This window comes from Condylura cristata, unplaced genomic scaffold (genome assembly GCF_000260355.1).
Source record: "Condylura cristata isolate star-nosed mole 26May11 unplaced genomic scaffold, ConCri1.0 scaffold00046, whole genome shotgun sequence".
Lineage (NCBI taxonomy): Eukaryota > Metazoa > Chordata > Mammalia > Eulipotyphla > Talpidae > Condylura > Condylura cristata.
The window spans coordinates 427,091-440,127 of NW_004567147.1; the positions used below are offsets into that span (position 1 = coordinate 427,091).

Below are 13,037 nucleotides of genomic sequence, written 5' to 3' on the forward strand. Positions count from 1 at the left end.
AGAGTGGACTTCATCAAGTTGACTTGTTCTGCTCCCCACTGTGTCTCTGGTGGATCCTCTCACCGCCCCTGCACCTCTGGCCTGTATGCCAGTACTGTATGCATAAATAAATAAATCTATAAAAAAATGAATAGTAGAAGATAAAAAGAAATGGAAAGGTATCCCTTGTTTATTGATTGGAGGAATTAACACTATCAAAATGGCCATTCTATGAAAACAATTTACATATTCCATGCTATTCTGATAACAATTTCAATTTCTTCAAAGAAAAATGGACAAGTATGATAAAATTCACATGGAACCAAAAATCTCTGATAGCCAAAGTGCTCCTGACTAAAAAGAAGGTGAATGGAGGTACCATACTCTCTGATTTCAAAGCATAATACAAAGCAAAATAATGAAACACTATGGTGCTAGAACAAACAGACAGACCAAGGAAATAAAATAAAAACCCTAGGAATAAAGTCATATGTTTACGGATAACTAACCTTTGATGAAGGTGCAAAGAATTTTTTTTTTAAAGATTTATTTGTGCATACAGACCTGGGGTACAGGCCAGAGGCTTAGGGGCGGTGAGAGCCTTCACCAGAGACACAGTGGGGAGCAGAACAAGCAGATCCACGAAGCACACTGCTGAGGGGAGCAGTGGGCGGGTCAGGAGAGGTCTGCCACGCCATATGGTCACCTCCGGGGAAGGCGGGAATCAAACTCATGCGGAAGTGGTGTTAGCTTCTCAGTGCTTTAATCCGCTGCGCCACCAGGGAGGGCCCGCAAAGAATATTTTTTATGCACACAGATACATGCACAGATCAGCAGTAAAGAAAAAGTCATCTTGCTATTGCTCCACTTTAACGGCGTTCTGCTGAGTGAAATGAGTCATATAGAGAAAGACAAAATGCTGGGTGGCCTTCTGTGTATGTGGCATCTGAAACCACTGAACTCAGAGACAAAGAGTAGAATGGTGGTTGCTCAGCTGAAGGGTGGCAGAAAAGGGGAGATGTTGGTCAAAGGGTGTGAATTTGCAGCTGTATAGTGAATAAACACTGGATGAAATATACAGCCATTGCAACTATAGGTAACATGTTTAATTTACTTAAAAGTTCCTCTGAGAGTAAAAAAAATGATGTTTTTACTTTAACAATAACAACACAAATTCAAAAATATTATGTAAATGGAGGGAATTCTACTAACGTGGAGTAAACATTTATGTTTGTTTGCAATATACACTCATCCTAAATCATCACAAATCACCTTAAATTTATACACTGTTACATGTCAATTATACCTCAATAAAGCTAAAATATTAAAGTAAAGCTAAAAGGAAAAAAAAGTAAAAGTAGTGGTCAGAACATGAAGTGGAACTTGTCAGTGTGGTCGTGACTTTTTAAAGATACAATCAATCAAACCAATCTAGAGGATGAGTAGGATTAGATGGGATTGAAATAACAGCGACTTACTGAAGGGAGGGTAACAATGCAGAGAGAGGCAGGAATAGCAAGCGCACGTGGGCAAAGACAAAGTTGTTGATTGACCAGGTATATATGCTGGATCTCGACAAAAGCAGAGGCATGAGAGACCTGAGGACTGAGGTAACTTTCCAGATGCCTACTGAGGAAGGAACTGAGAGCCGAGAGGAGAGAAGCATAATTTATGTAGATACTGGAAATTAAGAATTATGAGTGTGGCATCCTTGGAGAGGATGATTAAGAATTAGGAACAAACATCTTCAAGAAATAAAGGTGGTAAACAGGGCGATGGCAGCAACAAGGAGGGTTGTGGGCAAAAGGTGGATGGCATGAACCAGAGCTACACTGAAACCTGGATTGAAGACTGAGAATGTCCCCATCACCTCACATATATAGGGTGGTTTTCAGTGATGCCCAGAGTCACTGAGGTCAGTGGCCAGAGTAATGGCGCTCAGAGGATGTGGTTCTAAATCAGGTAAAAATGAGAGTAAGGCCCTCTCTGGCGGGCAGTGGGTTAAAGCGCAGCACTGCCAGATAGAGGCAGCCGCTTCAATGCCGGTTTGATCCCTGCCCCCAGCGGTGACCACATGGCATGGCAGACCTCTCCTGACCCCCCCGCTGCTCCCCTCAGCAGTGTACTTCATAACTCTGCCTGTTCTTTTCCCCATACTGTCTCTGGTGAATCCTCTCACCCTCTGCTCCTCAGTTCTGTAAGCACAAATTAATCTTAAAAAAAAAAATTAGAGTAGAAAAGACATTGGGAACCATGGTATCTCTGCTCTCCACATATTGCCAGGGATACCCGCCCCCCAAAGAACTTTCCTCCATAATTTTCCCTTCCTCACCTTGGGGACTGCTCTCTGGACACCTCCATACCAATTACTGGCTACGGGAGTGGGACACAGTTTCCACAGCGATCCATCCCCTGGAGTCAAGTCAGTCAATTCCCCTGTGTCCTCTTTTGAGAGCCTGTCGATGTCCTCCCTCCTCCCCTGTGCCCTTCAGAACCTGGAGGCATTTCTGCCACCTCCACCAGCCCATGCTGCTTTGCTGCATTAAAAAGGCTCCTGTCCTTGACTTGTCTGTCTCCTGTTATGGGGTTCTTCAAGAAAGATCTTGTCACTTCTGCCTGAGCACTGAGGCTTCCAGGGCAGAGGTGAATTCTATACTGTAGACATTCTATTCATTCCTCTGGTGACAAGCCAGACGTTCCCACCCACTTTCTTACTAAGGCACTGGACTCTGCTCTAAGCTGTCTGTTTCAGAAGTCAGCAGTCATGTGGTGAGTTTTTCTTTCATCCTGCCATCTGCCCTTTCATCCTCAGAGGACCCAGAACAGAAATAAGAGACCAACTTCAAATTTGGAAAGTGAAGGCCTAAATGCTAGTGCCAGAGAGCAAGACATGAGGGTAAGTCTTGCAGATGAAGCATGTTCTAGAATACCAAATGAAGTCAGGATGAACTTTTTTTTTTGAAAACAAATTTGCCCTTTGGATGGTAGAGAGAAATCATGGTGAGTAGGTAGTGTGAGTTCACATCTGCTTGAGCTCTGTGTTGGGAATGTGCATACATGTACCAAGGATATTGTCTGTGCAAGTTGTTACTGTGTACCTGTTTTCAGAATTTGGCATATTTGGAGGGAAGTGGTGGATGATTGCCTGGCTGAACAGGTATGTGTCTACATCATCAGAGAATTAGAAAATCTGACTTAATGGCTTCACATCTGTAGCACTGTTGAGTCATAGGCCTAGATTCATCTCCAGTACTTAGCTCATCTCCATGATGACTGTCACAATATAAAATTAAATAAAACATATACTGTTATTCTCTAAGCCCTTTGCACACTAGAATCTGGTTTATTAAATAAACAAGCACATAAACAAAAACACCCCAAGGATCTCAGGGCTAGTCATCTGGGCGTTGAAGTCCTGATCAACATTCACAAACTCTAAGACTGCAGCAAGTACAGAACCTCACTTCTCTTATTCTGTAAATTAGTAGTATTATCCAGTTTTCCAGTGAGTAAAGATCAGTCCGTGCCAGGGTACATAAACTTACATAGCAGTGTGGTCTACCCAGTGTAGGACAGGGAGGAAAATGGTGCCTCTTACTGAAGACCTACTATGAGCTCCCCAGAAATGGCACTATTCAAGGACCCTTGTGTTTTGAAGCCAACTTGCCATTTCTGCTTCCATTTGAAGAATCCTGGCCACAGAGCAGTAAGCTTGGGTCCCAGGCGGTTACTCAGGATATTGCAGGGTCCAACATGTATCAGTCCACATCCAAGACCAGGTGTCCAGCACCCGCCAGCTTAAACCAACTCACAGTCGCAAAACTCCCAGGGAGACAGGTTACAAAATGGAACCCAAATGCTGCTTTGCACAGGGCCTTCTCCCTTCCAGCCCATGCTTCTCTTAACTGTTCATTTCAGTCAATACCTCTTTCTGTTCTCCATAATATTCTGTATGATGATGCCTGTTGGGAAACACAGGTTGGAAAGATCTCTGTGTACCTTGTGAATCCATCATATCAATCATTATGACTTTTGTACCATTTGGGAATCAGTCAGTCATTTTCAAGGGCTAACGGCTTCTATGTCCCTTTTACACTGGTTTGAAAAATATTGAAATTAGAGCTGTGGGAGAATACAGGAAGCTTAGATGTCATTTAGTTCCAACTTTTCCTTTAACACGTCAAAAACTTGAAGCAGTGACTGCCAATATCAAACCTTGGACCAAAGGCAGTTAAGCCAGGTGGAGTCAAGATCCCTGACTTTTACTTTGTTTTCTTCTACCCTGATAACTGTTGATGTAAAGGCTGGTCCACCTGAGCTATCAGTGTGGACTATGGTCATCACCCTGGGCCATAAGCAGGAGGAGAATGGACATGGCGAGCAGCCTGTGAGATTCACTCCAGGTGAGAGTTCAGTGGTCAGCAAAGTGAAAGGTTGTTTTACCAGGAGCAGAGCACCTGGAACGGAAAGGACATGCCGAGAGTGGGGAACAGCAAGCCTGGGGTGTCTGTCACCCTATTTCTAGCAGTGCACATTTTCCAAGCTGGAAGGAGACCCAGAGTGAAGTCTGGCTTGCAACCAGCAGAAGAGTGGATCCTGAAATTGTGGAGTGTAGACTCAGTAGAGTACCACATGGCAGTGAAATGAAATGAGACTTTGGGGACAAAATAACTTCAAAGTGATTATGTTACGTGAAATAAGTGAAAGAAGTGACAGATAACTGATGGTTTCACTCATGTGGAGAATAAATAACAAAAAGAAATACACAGAAAAATAAGCAGGTATAAATGTCAGGCTCGGTGAATGAATTTAAAGGTCATGGGAGGAGTGAGGGGGGAGGAGGTAAGGGGTTACAGGGGTTTGTTGAGGTGAGTGGAACATGTACAAATATGGGGGAACAAAATGTACAGATTAAGAATAAGTTAAGATAAAAAACAGATCTGAAAGTGTTAGTGTTTAGGAGGAAATCAGATTCTTCTTTAGTCATAGGGCCCCAACCATAACCAGACAAGAAGCTGACAAGCAGGGGTTTGGGAACCAGACCCCACAGAGCACAGCTCAGAAGTGTGGGGTCATAGGGTCAGCCCCGGATTCCACCAACACAGCCTAGGGTGCTCCCCTTCTCCTTCCCTGCTGGCCCCTTTGTTTCTAAGGGCTTCCTTTGTTTCTAAGGCACAGACTCCCCTTGGCACATTTCAAGCTTCTAAACATCTGGCAGCTTCCCTCCTCCAGGCCAACCACAGCGCAGGGGAGCGCTTTGTGCTGCTGGGCTTCCTGGACTGGCCCTGGCTGCAGCCCGTGCTCTTCTCGTCGGTGCTTTTCTGCTACCTCCTGACGCTCGCAGGCAACGCTGCGCTGGTGCTGCTGGCTGTGCGCGACCCGCGCCTGCACACGCCCATGTACTACTTCCTGTGCCACCTGGCCCTGGTGGACGTTGGCTTCACCTCGAGCGTGGTGCCACCGCTGCTGGTCACCCTGCGCGGCCGAGCGCTGTGGCTGCAGCGCGGCGGCTGCATGGCCCAGCTGTACACGTCGCTGGCGCTGGGCTCGGCCGAGTGCGTCCTCCTGGCGGTGATGGCGCTGGACCGCGCGGCCGCCGTGTGCCGCCCCCTGCGCTACGCGGGGCTGGCGGCGCCCAGACTGTGCCGCGCGCTGGCGGCCGCCTCCTGGCTGGGCGGCCTCACCAACTCGGCCGCGCAAACTGCGCTGCTGGCCGCGCGGCCGCTGTGCCCACCCTACCGCCTGGACCACTTCATCTGCGAGCTGCCCGCGCTGCTCCAGCTGGCCTGCGGTGGCGGCCGCGATGCCACGGAGCGGCAGATGTTCGCTGCCCGCGTGGTCATCCTGCTGGTGCCGTCCACCGTGATCCTGGCCTCCTATGGGGCGGTGGCGCGCGCCGTGTGGGGCATGCGCGCCAGCGGGGGCCGCAGGAAAGCCTTGGGCACCTGCGGGTCGCACCTGACCGCGGTCTGCCTGTTCTATGGCTCAGCCATCTACACCTACCTGCAGCCTGCGCACAGCTACAGCCAGGGACGGGGCAAGTTTGTTTCCCTCTTCTACACTGTGGTCACACCGGCCCTCAACCCACTCATCTACACCCTCAGGAATAAGGAAGTGAAGGGCGCAGCCAGGAGACTCCTGGCGCGAGGGCAGGCTGGACAGTGAGTTCAGCTGGCGGGAGAGTGTTAGCCCAGCCGGAGGACGGAGCTGCCCCTTGGCAGGTCTGTCCCCTTAGCCTCAGCCTGTTGACCCTTTATGAGAATCGCCAAGACCTGTCCTCGCGGAGTCCAAAGCTAACGGGAGGTCCCTTTCCCATCAGGAAAAATGTTCCTGTGCTTGAGGACAATCCCTGTGTCCTCCACAGATGTCAGCTTAGGGAGGGGCATGGCCCTCCAGCTTTCTTCTAAAATGGGAAGAGGAAGTATGATTTAATGCAGCAAGGAGGACCTCTCAGTGTGGGTGTTGCTGGGTGGGTTACCTTGAGAAAGTCTTCTGTGGGGGAGGGTCTTGAGCAAGTTTTAAAGAAGAGAAGGAATTCGTGTAGTGGAGAAGCAGGCGGATGTATGTCGTGTTGTAAGAAATGAGAGAGCAGCAGTGAGACTGAGGAGTAAATGAAGGGAGTGAAGTGGGACAGGACTTGAGTTCCGGAAAAGGGAGCAGAGAGCTGAGAGGAGGGAAGCAGAGAGAAGCACTGTCACCAGAACTTAGGCAGTGTAGGGTTTGTCAGAAACCAGCTCTCTGAGGTAGTTGCCCCCAGCGTAGAGAGGACCGCCCAGACCTAGGACATGCAAACAGCCACAGCTCCACCACCCACTGCCTTTCAGAAAATCAGTTCCTTGTAAAAGATAATCAGCTCCTAAGGAACCTCCACAGGAAACAGAAAATCTCTAGGTGTTCAGGCAAGTGTATTTCCATGCCCACTGTCATCACTGGAAATAGGGCAGTTTTTACTGGGTGTGGGACACAGCAGGAGGGAGCACAGTGCCAGGTTTCATTTGGTCCTAAATGGTTTTGAATAAGGAAAGATGTAATTTAATTGAATTTCCAAGTTCTTTATTAGATGATGATCATGTTGGGTTATTATTTTTTTCCATATATTTCACTGTTCTCTCTAAGTAAAATTCAATCTGCCTCAACAATTATTGCAAAAAGTGATAGATGAATTTCTGGGTCAAACATAGAAACAAAGAAATTAACATAACATGAATTTGTTGAGTGGGCAAGGAATTACTAGATTTTTGACAAATTTTCCAAGTGACATTGAATTGCAAGCTGGCCTGGAATGCTTTCTCCAGTGTGTCTTAAAACTTCTTTTATATTCTCAGTAAAACATTATGTACAACATTGCTACTTAATTAATTATGTTAGACTCCAAGCATCATAGATTTAGCTGCATTTTCTTCCCTATTGCATGCAAAATCACTTCCCCATATATTTCTTTCTCCTTAATTTTGAAAGATCTATGTAAGATTCTTTCCAAATATCACTGCTTCCCGAGGGTGGTCAACCCCCTTTATATTTGGGGATTACGTAGAGAGTATCGCCCCCTTTGATGCCATGCTCTCCCATGGTCTTCCCATCTTCTATTCTCTTCCCCTTGTAGATCACAAACTTTTCGTTGAGGTTTACAGCAGTGTTACTCTCAATCTTCCCTTTCACCTGAGCCCCGGAGTTGGACCTTGACACCTGGATGTGGTGCTTCAGCCCCCCCTCACCAGGCTCCATCACAGTCAAGTCCAGCTCCTCATCATTGGGCTTCACTACTTGCAGAGTGAGGTAAATAGTTGTCTCCTTGTCAATACCATACGATGATAGTGTTTTCTGGGGCTCTAGGGTCTTTGAGTCAAACAGAAGGACCTGGTTGCACACAGGAACTTTGGTCTGAGATTGGACATGTTCATTGATCTTGTTCACTCTGTCACCAAAGTTGGCAGTGAAGGGCATTACCTTCCATTCTGGTGGCTGGATATGCACCTGGATAACAAAGCACAGGGACAGTTTCTGAGAATGCTTGTCTCCCTTTTACATCCTTAATTACTTTTCCTTATCAGTTGCTCCCACCCTTCACTGGCTGTCTGAGCCTCCAGCATCTTTACATGGAATGGTGTCCCTATTTTTTCTGGAACATGTCTTTTGGAAATTCCAGTTTTTTTTTTTTAAAGATTTTATTTATTTATGCATACAGAACTGGGGTACAGGCCAGAGGCTCAGGGGCGGTGAGAGGCTGCACCAGAGACAGAGTGGGGAACAGAACAGGCAGATCGACGAAGTACACTGCTGAGGGGAGCAGCAGGCGGATCAGGAGAGGTCTGCCACGCCATGTGGTCACCTCCGGGGCAGGTGGGAATCGAACTCATGCGGAAGTGGCTTTAGCTTCTCAGTGTTGTGCTTTAACCCACTGCGCCACCAGGGAGGGCCAGAAATTCCAGTTTTTTTTAACACAAACAAGGAAATCAGTCTTATTCTTCTGTACTCACATCTCTTGTCCATCCCAAAATGTCATTAATCATGTCCTGCCTTTATTTCTTTAATCAGAGCCCTCCCCCAACCCCCCGGAGATGATGTGTCAAATGAAATGTCCAAAGCAAAGCAACAACACAGCATCCAAATATGTACACAGACTCTACAGAAAACACCCCATAAGAATTTCTGAGTCTTGGCAGCCTGTTGGGGCCCTCACAGGGCCGCTCTCCATCATTACCTCAGAGGGACAGTTAGGACCCATGGCTCTGTACTGTTGGTTTCATTTTATAATGTCTCATTGTTTCATTACAGTCACCCACATGTTATAACGACTGTATGTTCAGTGTCACTTGCTCATCTATGTCCCATGTTCTCACGTCTACCTAACATAGAATATTATCTTCTTTACTTAGACCGGGCTCCACTCACAGAGGACAAGGCCTATGTCTGACTCCTGCTTCAATAACCTGAAAATGGGAAGCTCACCCCTGTTTTGTTACTGGAAAGACTTGCTCCATTCAAAAAAATTTTCCTAATCAATAATTCTATTTTCATTACTCCCATTTTTAGGTTTGGGAAGCTCCAGGTGCTTGTTAGTTTCAAGTCAGAGAAGTGTGTCAAAAAAGACCTTACCGGAAGGACATTAATGGTTTCATTAGAATTTAGACCAACTCTAAATAAGAGAAAATTAAGTCCTTCCTTTCCTTTGTCATTGGGGTGACACAGCCTTTATTTTAGACTAAAAGGGGGTGTCTTGCTTAAGTAAAAATGACACTGAGTATAGAATTGTGTGATGAGTTTATAGATAAAGCTATATTCCTGTCACATTGTGACATTACTTCTACTTTATTATAACAAAGGTTGTTATTTAAATAGTGATCAAAATGGCACATTTCAAAATGTGCTTATAATTAACCTTTCATGCTCTTATGGGAATATTCCTAATCTAGATGCCACAGAAACTTCACGGACGGTCACTCGTGGGGAAGCATTGCCCTCAGTCGGGTCTCCTTGGGTGCCTGCTGTCTAGAGCAGGGAGGCATCGGGTCAGTACTACTTAGGATAGGTGAGCCTTGTGACTTTCTCTATGGGGAGGAGAGGGAAGCATAAAGTCCTGAAACTCTAAACAGGATAAGGTGAAAGGGGCCCATGATCATAGTTTCATGTTTTCTAATCCTGACAGAAACTTGGGGTAGAGCTCACCCCACCTTGTCATTCATTGTTAACTGTGGCCAGTCTGAGGTCTGACATGAAAGAGAGCTCCAGCTAACGTCCCTGGGCAGACACTTCCCTGAGGATTGTGTAGGTATCTGTGCCCCTCTCAGCCCCCTCAAGGTCTCTTCCCAGCCACCGGCCTCCCTGGGCATGGCCCCCATCCATTCTCACCATCTCTCCCCAGCCCTGGAGGGGCTTCCCTGTTCCCACACCTGTATCATCCCACTTACCAAGAGGCTGGAGGAGTTGGGAGGCATCTTTTCGCTGGGTAGTGGAAGCAGGAGAGAGAGGCAAGGCCCTTGCACCTGTTTATATATAGCGGCTCTGCTGGAATTCCCCACTACGTAGCTGTTTTTGCTGCTCTTTGGTCTCTGTTGCCATTGTTCTCTTTCACTTTTGCTTTGTGGAGGGAATAGACAAAATGGCTTTGCAAAAATCACTCTTCCCTCAACAATCCATCTGCCCTCCTTTTTTCAAAAAAAAAAAAAAGGATCCTTCCTTTTGAGAATTTCCCCATGATTAACACCCTTCCCCTTCCCCAGTCCTGACTAATGACTATCCAGTGTTCAGCTCTGTGGTCCTTTCCTGCTGTTAGTCAAGGGTCTTCCTTGAGAGTGAGGGAGCTGGGAGTGAATGAGATTCGACTGACCTTGAGCTGCCTATTCCTACTGGCCTGCCAGGACGTAGGCAGTGCACCTGGGGAGGAGGGGGGGTAAAAAGCTAAGGCCCATTCGCAAGGGTGCCCCTGCTACGTTACCTTGGGCAAGTGCTCACCTTCTGTGATGTTGGTTTTCTGGTTTATACAATGGGATGATTGCAAAAAAGTTCCTAAGTGTTTTCTGGGCTCAGAAACTTAATCTATGAAATGTCTTTTATGAAGAACTCCTGGTCTTGCATCTCTAATCCACATCTTACCTATCCCCAAACCTGCAATCCCTGGCCGCTATTTGAGAATATTTCAAATGCTGTAATCAAAGACGGACTCCTGTCTTCCCACACCTGAACAGCTGCATCCAGTGTCACACCACGGTGCCTCTGTTTCCCCCCTGATTCCTGGGCATGCCACTGTGATCTCAGAAATGGCTAAGGTGCTGCTCTTTTGGGATTTGGCTGGGGACAGGTGGGCATGCCTAATGCCTTCAGGGAATTGACTCAATTATTTTGATCTTTCTAATTTTCCAAACGAATCACTACCCTTTCCCAAGATCTCAGGATACTACTCCTGAGAGTTTAAAAAAAAAATTAAAATGTAAAAAAATTAAAAAATTATGGAGTGCTCCAATGTTTTTGAAATTGAAAAATCTATAAAAATGGTCATTTACGGCCCTCCCTGGTGGCGCAGCGGGTTAAAGCACAGCACTGAGAATCTAAAGCCGCTTCCGCATGAGTTCGATTCCCGCCTGCCCCGGAGGTGACCACATGGCGTGGCAGGCCTCTCCTGACCCGCCCACTGCTCTCTCAGCAGAGAAATTTGAACATCAGTCTGTTCTGCTTCCCGCTCTTTCTCTGGTGACTCCTCTCACCCTCTGCATCTCTGGCCTGGCCCCCAGTTCTGTATGCACAAATAAATAAATCTTAAAAAAAAAATGGTAATTTACTGTGACCATTCAAGAATTTCCATCCTGTGAAACCTAAATTTATAGAAGCCTATACACAGTCATGAGATCTGAGAGTTCAAGGTAGTATTAAAACAAAACAAAACAAAACAGAATAATACTTGACACAAATCATGTTCTTACATTAAACTCATTTTAGCTAGTTAATAAAATTGGAAAAAGTGGTTATTATTTCAATTTCTGTAGTGGAGTAGACATATTTTAAACACCTAGTTAATATGAGGTAGAAGAGTGCATGGTGGGATAGATTGCAAAGCTTGCCCACTGCTGTTCTCTTTACAAATATGTCCCCAGATTTCTATTCTCCCCCTATATCTTGAATCGAAGAAACAGTTGGTTGCTGCAGAGCAGGGCCTCCTTACACCCCCACCCCCAACAGGATCTGGGGACTCTGAATCATCACCAGTGACCAGGCAGAACATGTAAAGAAAAGTTGTGGGTGATGGGGAACAAGAAGGCCTGCAGCGGCAGAGAAGGTATTAGGCCTGGAAAAAGAAAAAAGAAAATACTGTAAAACCCAGCCTCGAGGACCCTGCTCACATTTACAGATTTGATTTGCACCATCTTAGGCATATCATTTCTCAAAAAGAAAGGAGAGCAGACATTTCAAGTGGTTGAAATCACTCTCACATCACTACTTCCTGCATTGTTCGGAGTGTACCTTGGTGCAGTCACTGTGGACAACAATATGGAGTTTTCTCAAAAAGCTGAAAATAGAACCATCATGTGATCCAGCACTTCTAACTCTGGGTATTTATCTTTTTTTTTGCAGGAATTGTGGTGGGGAGAAGATCAGGGTGAGGCCTGAGGTAGGGGTGAAAGGATTCACCAGAGACTGAGTGGAGAACAGAAAGGGGCATTGACTGAAATGAACTGTTCAGAGAAGCATGGGCTAGAAGGGAGAAGGCCGTGTGCAAAGAAACATCTGGGCTCCATTTGGAACCTGTCATCTTGGGCTTTTGTGACTGGGAGTTGGTTTAGGCTGGTGAGTGCCTGGATGCCTGATCTTGGATGTTGATACAGGATGAGTCCTGGCTCTGTTTCCACATTCAGACTCTGGCCTGGCTCCATGGGAACCTTATCAATTCCCTTTCATGTATTCAAGCCTCCCCAATGTTCCGGCTAGGCAAGGGTGGAGACTTAGATTTTAACCTCACTACATGATACCCTGGCAGGAGTGGCGCCCTTTTGCAGGGATGGTGCACTCTGAGAAGGAGTAAAGGCAGATGCAGGAAAGCGGAGGCTGCAATGCGGGGCCTCGGGAGCAAGGGAGATTGACAGAATCATCCCTCTGCCAGGCCCTGCCTGAGCCACCCTGCACTTCCCATCAGGCAGAGTGACAGGAGCCTGGGTGCAGGACTCAGAGCCTGGAGGAACCCAGGGCCAAGCCTGGTGTAAGGCACAGACACTGCTCTCCCAGGCCTGTGATAAAGGGCACTGTCCAGGCAACAGGCCACGTGGCAGTGGGGGGACCATCCAGTCTACTGGGGATTCACAGCAAAGTCAAGGGCAAACCTGGAATCCTCACAGGAAAACTATTAATGTATCACTAAAGGATCTCTGCTCCGTGACAGAGCAGAGAGCATCTGGTTTCTGAGAAACAGTGTCCTTTCAAGGAATCTAAACAAGCAAATCTGGACTTTCATCCTTGTGTTTTCCTTCCTCGCTTTCTATGTCAAGGTCCTAAGCAGGCCAAGTGGGGTGTGGCTGTCAGACTGTCAGACTCTCTGCTGCCCTGTGTGGCCACTGGTGGGATTTCTTCAG

General features: G+C 46.7%; 2 protein-coding genes across 2 annotated transcripts; one reads left to right on the forward strand and one right to left on the reverse strand.

Moving 5' to 3' along the window:
* The first annotated feature begins 4,312 nt into the window (after positions 1-4,312).
* On the forward strand, positions 4,313-6,144 carry LOC101623841 (putative olfactory receptor 2I1). The gene is made up of 2 exons (XM_012734123.1): positions 4,313-4,366; positions 5,212-6,144. Exons 1-2 carry the CDS (start codon positions 4,313-4,315, stop codon positions 6,142-6,144), a joined length of 987 nt encoding a protein of 328 aa, XP_012589577.1.
* A 1,316-nt stretch (positions 6,145-7,460) lies between these two features.
* Positions 7,461-9,953, reverse strand: LOC101624069 (ubiquitin D-like). Its single transcript, XM_004694722.2, has 2 exons — positions 9,888-9,953; positions 7,461-7,953 (listed from the first exon to the last, which is right to left on the reverse strand). Exons 1-2 carry the CDS (start codon positions 9,912-9,914, stop codon positions 7,483-7,485), a joined length of 498 nt encoding a protein of 165 aa, XP_004694779.1. The 5' UTR covers positions 9,915-9,953; the 3' UTR covers positions 7,461-7,482.
* Positions 9,954-13,037: the final 3,084 nt, after the last annotated feature.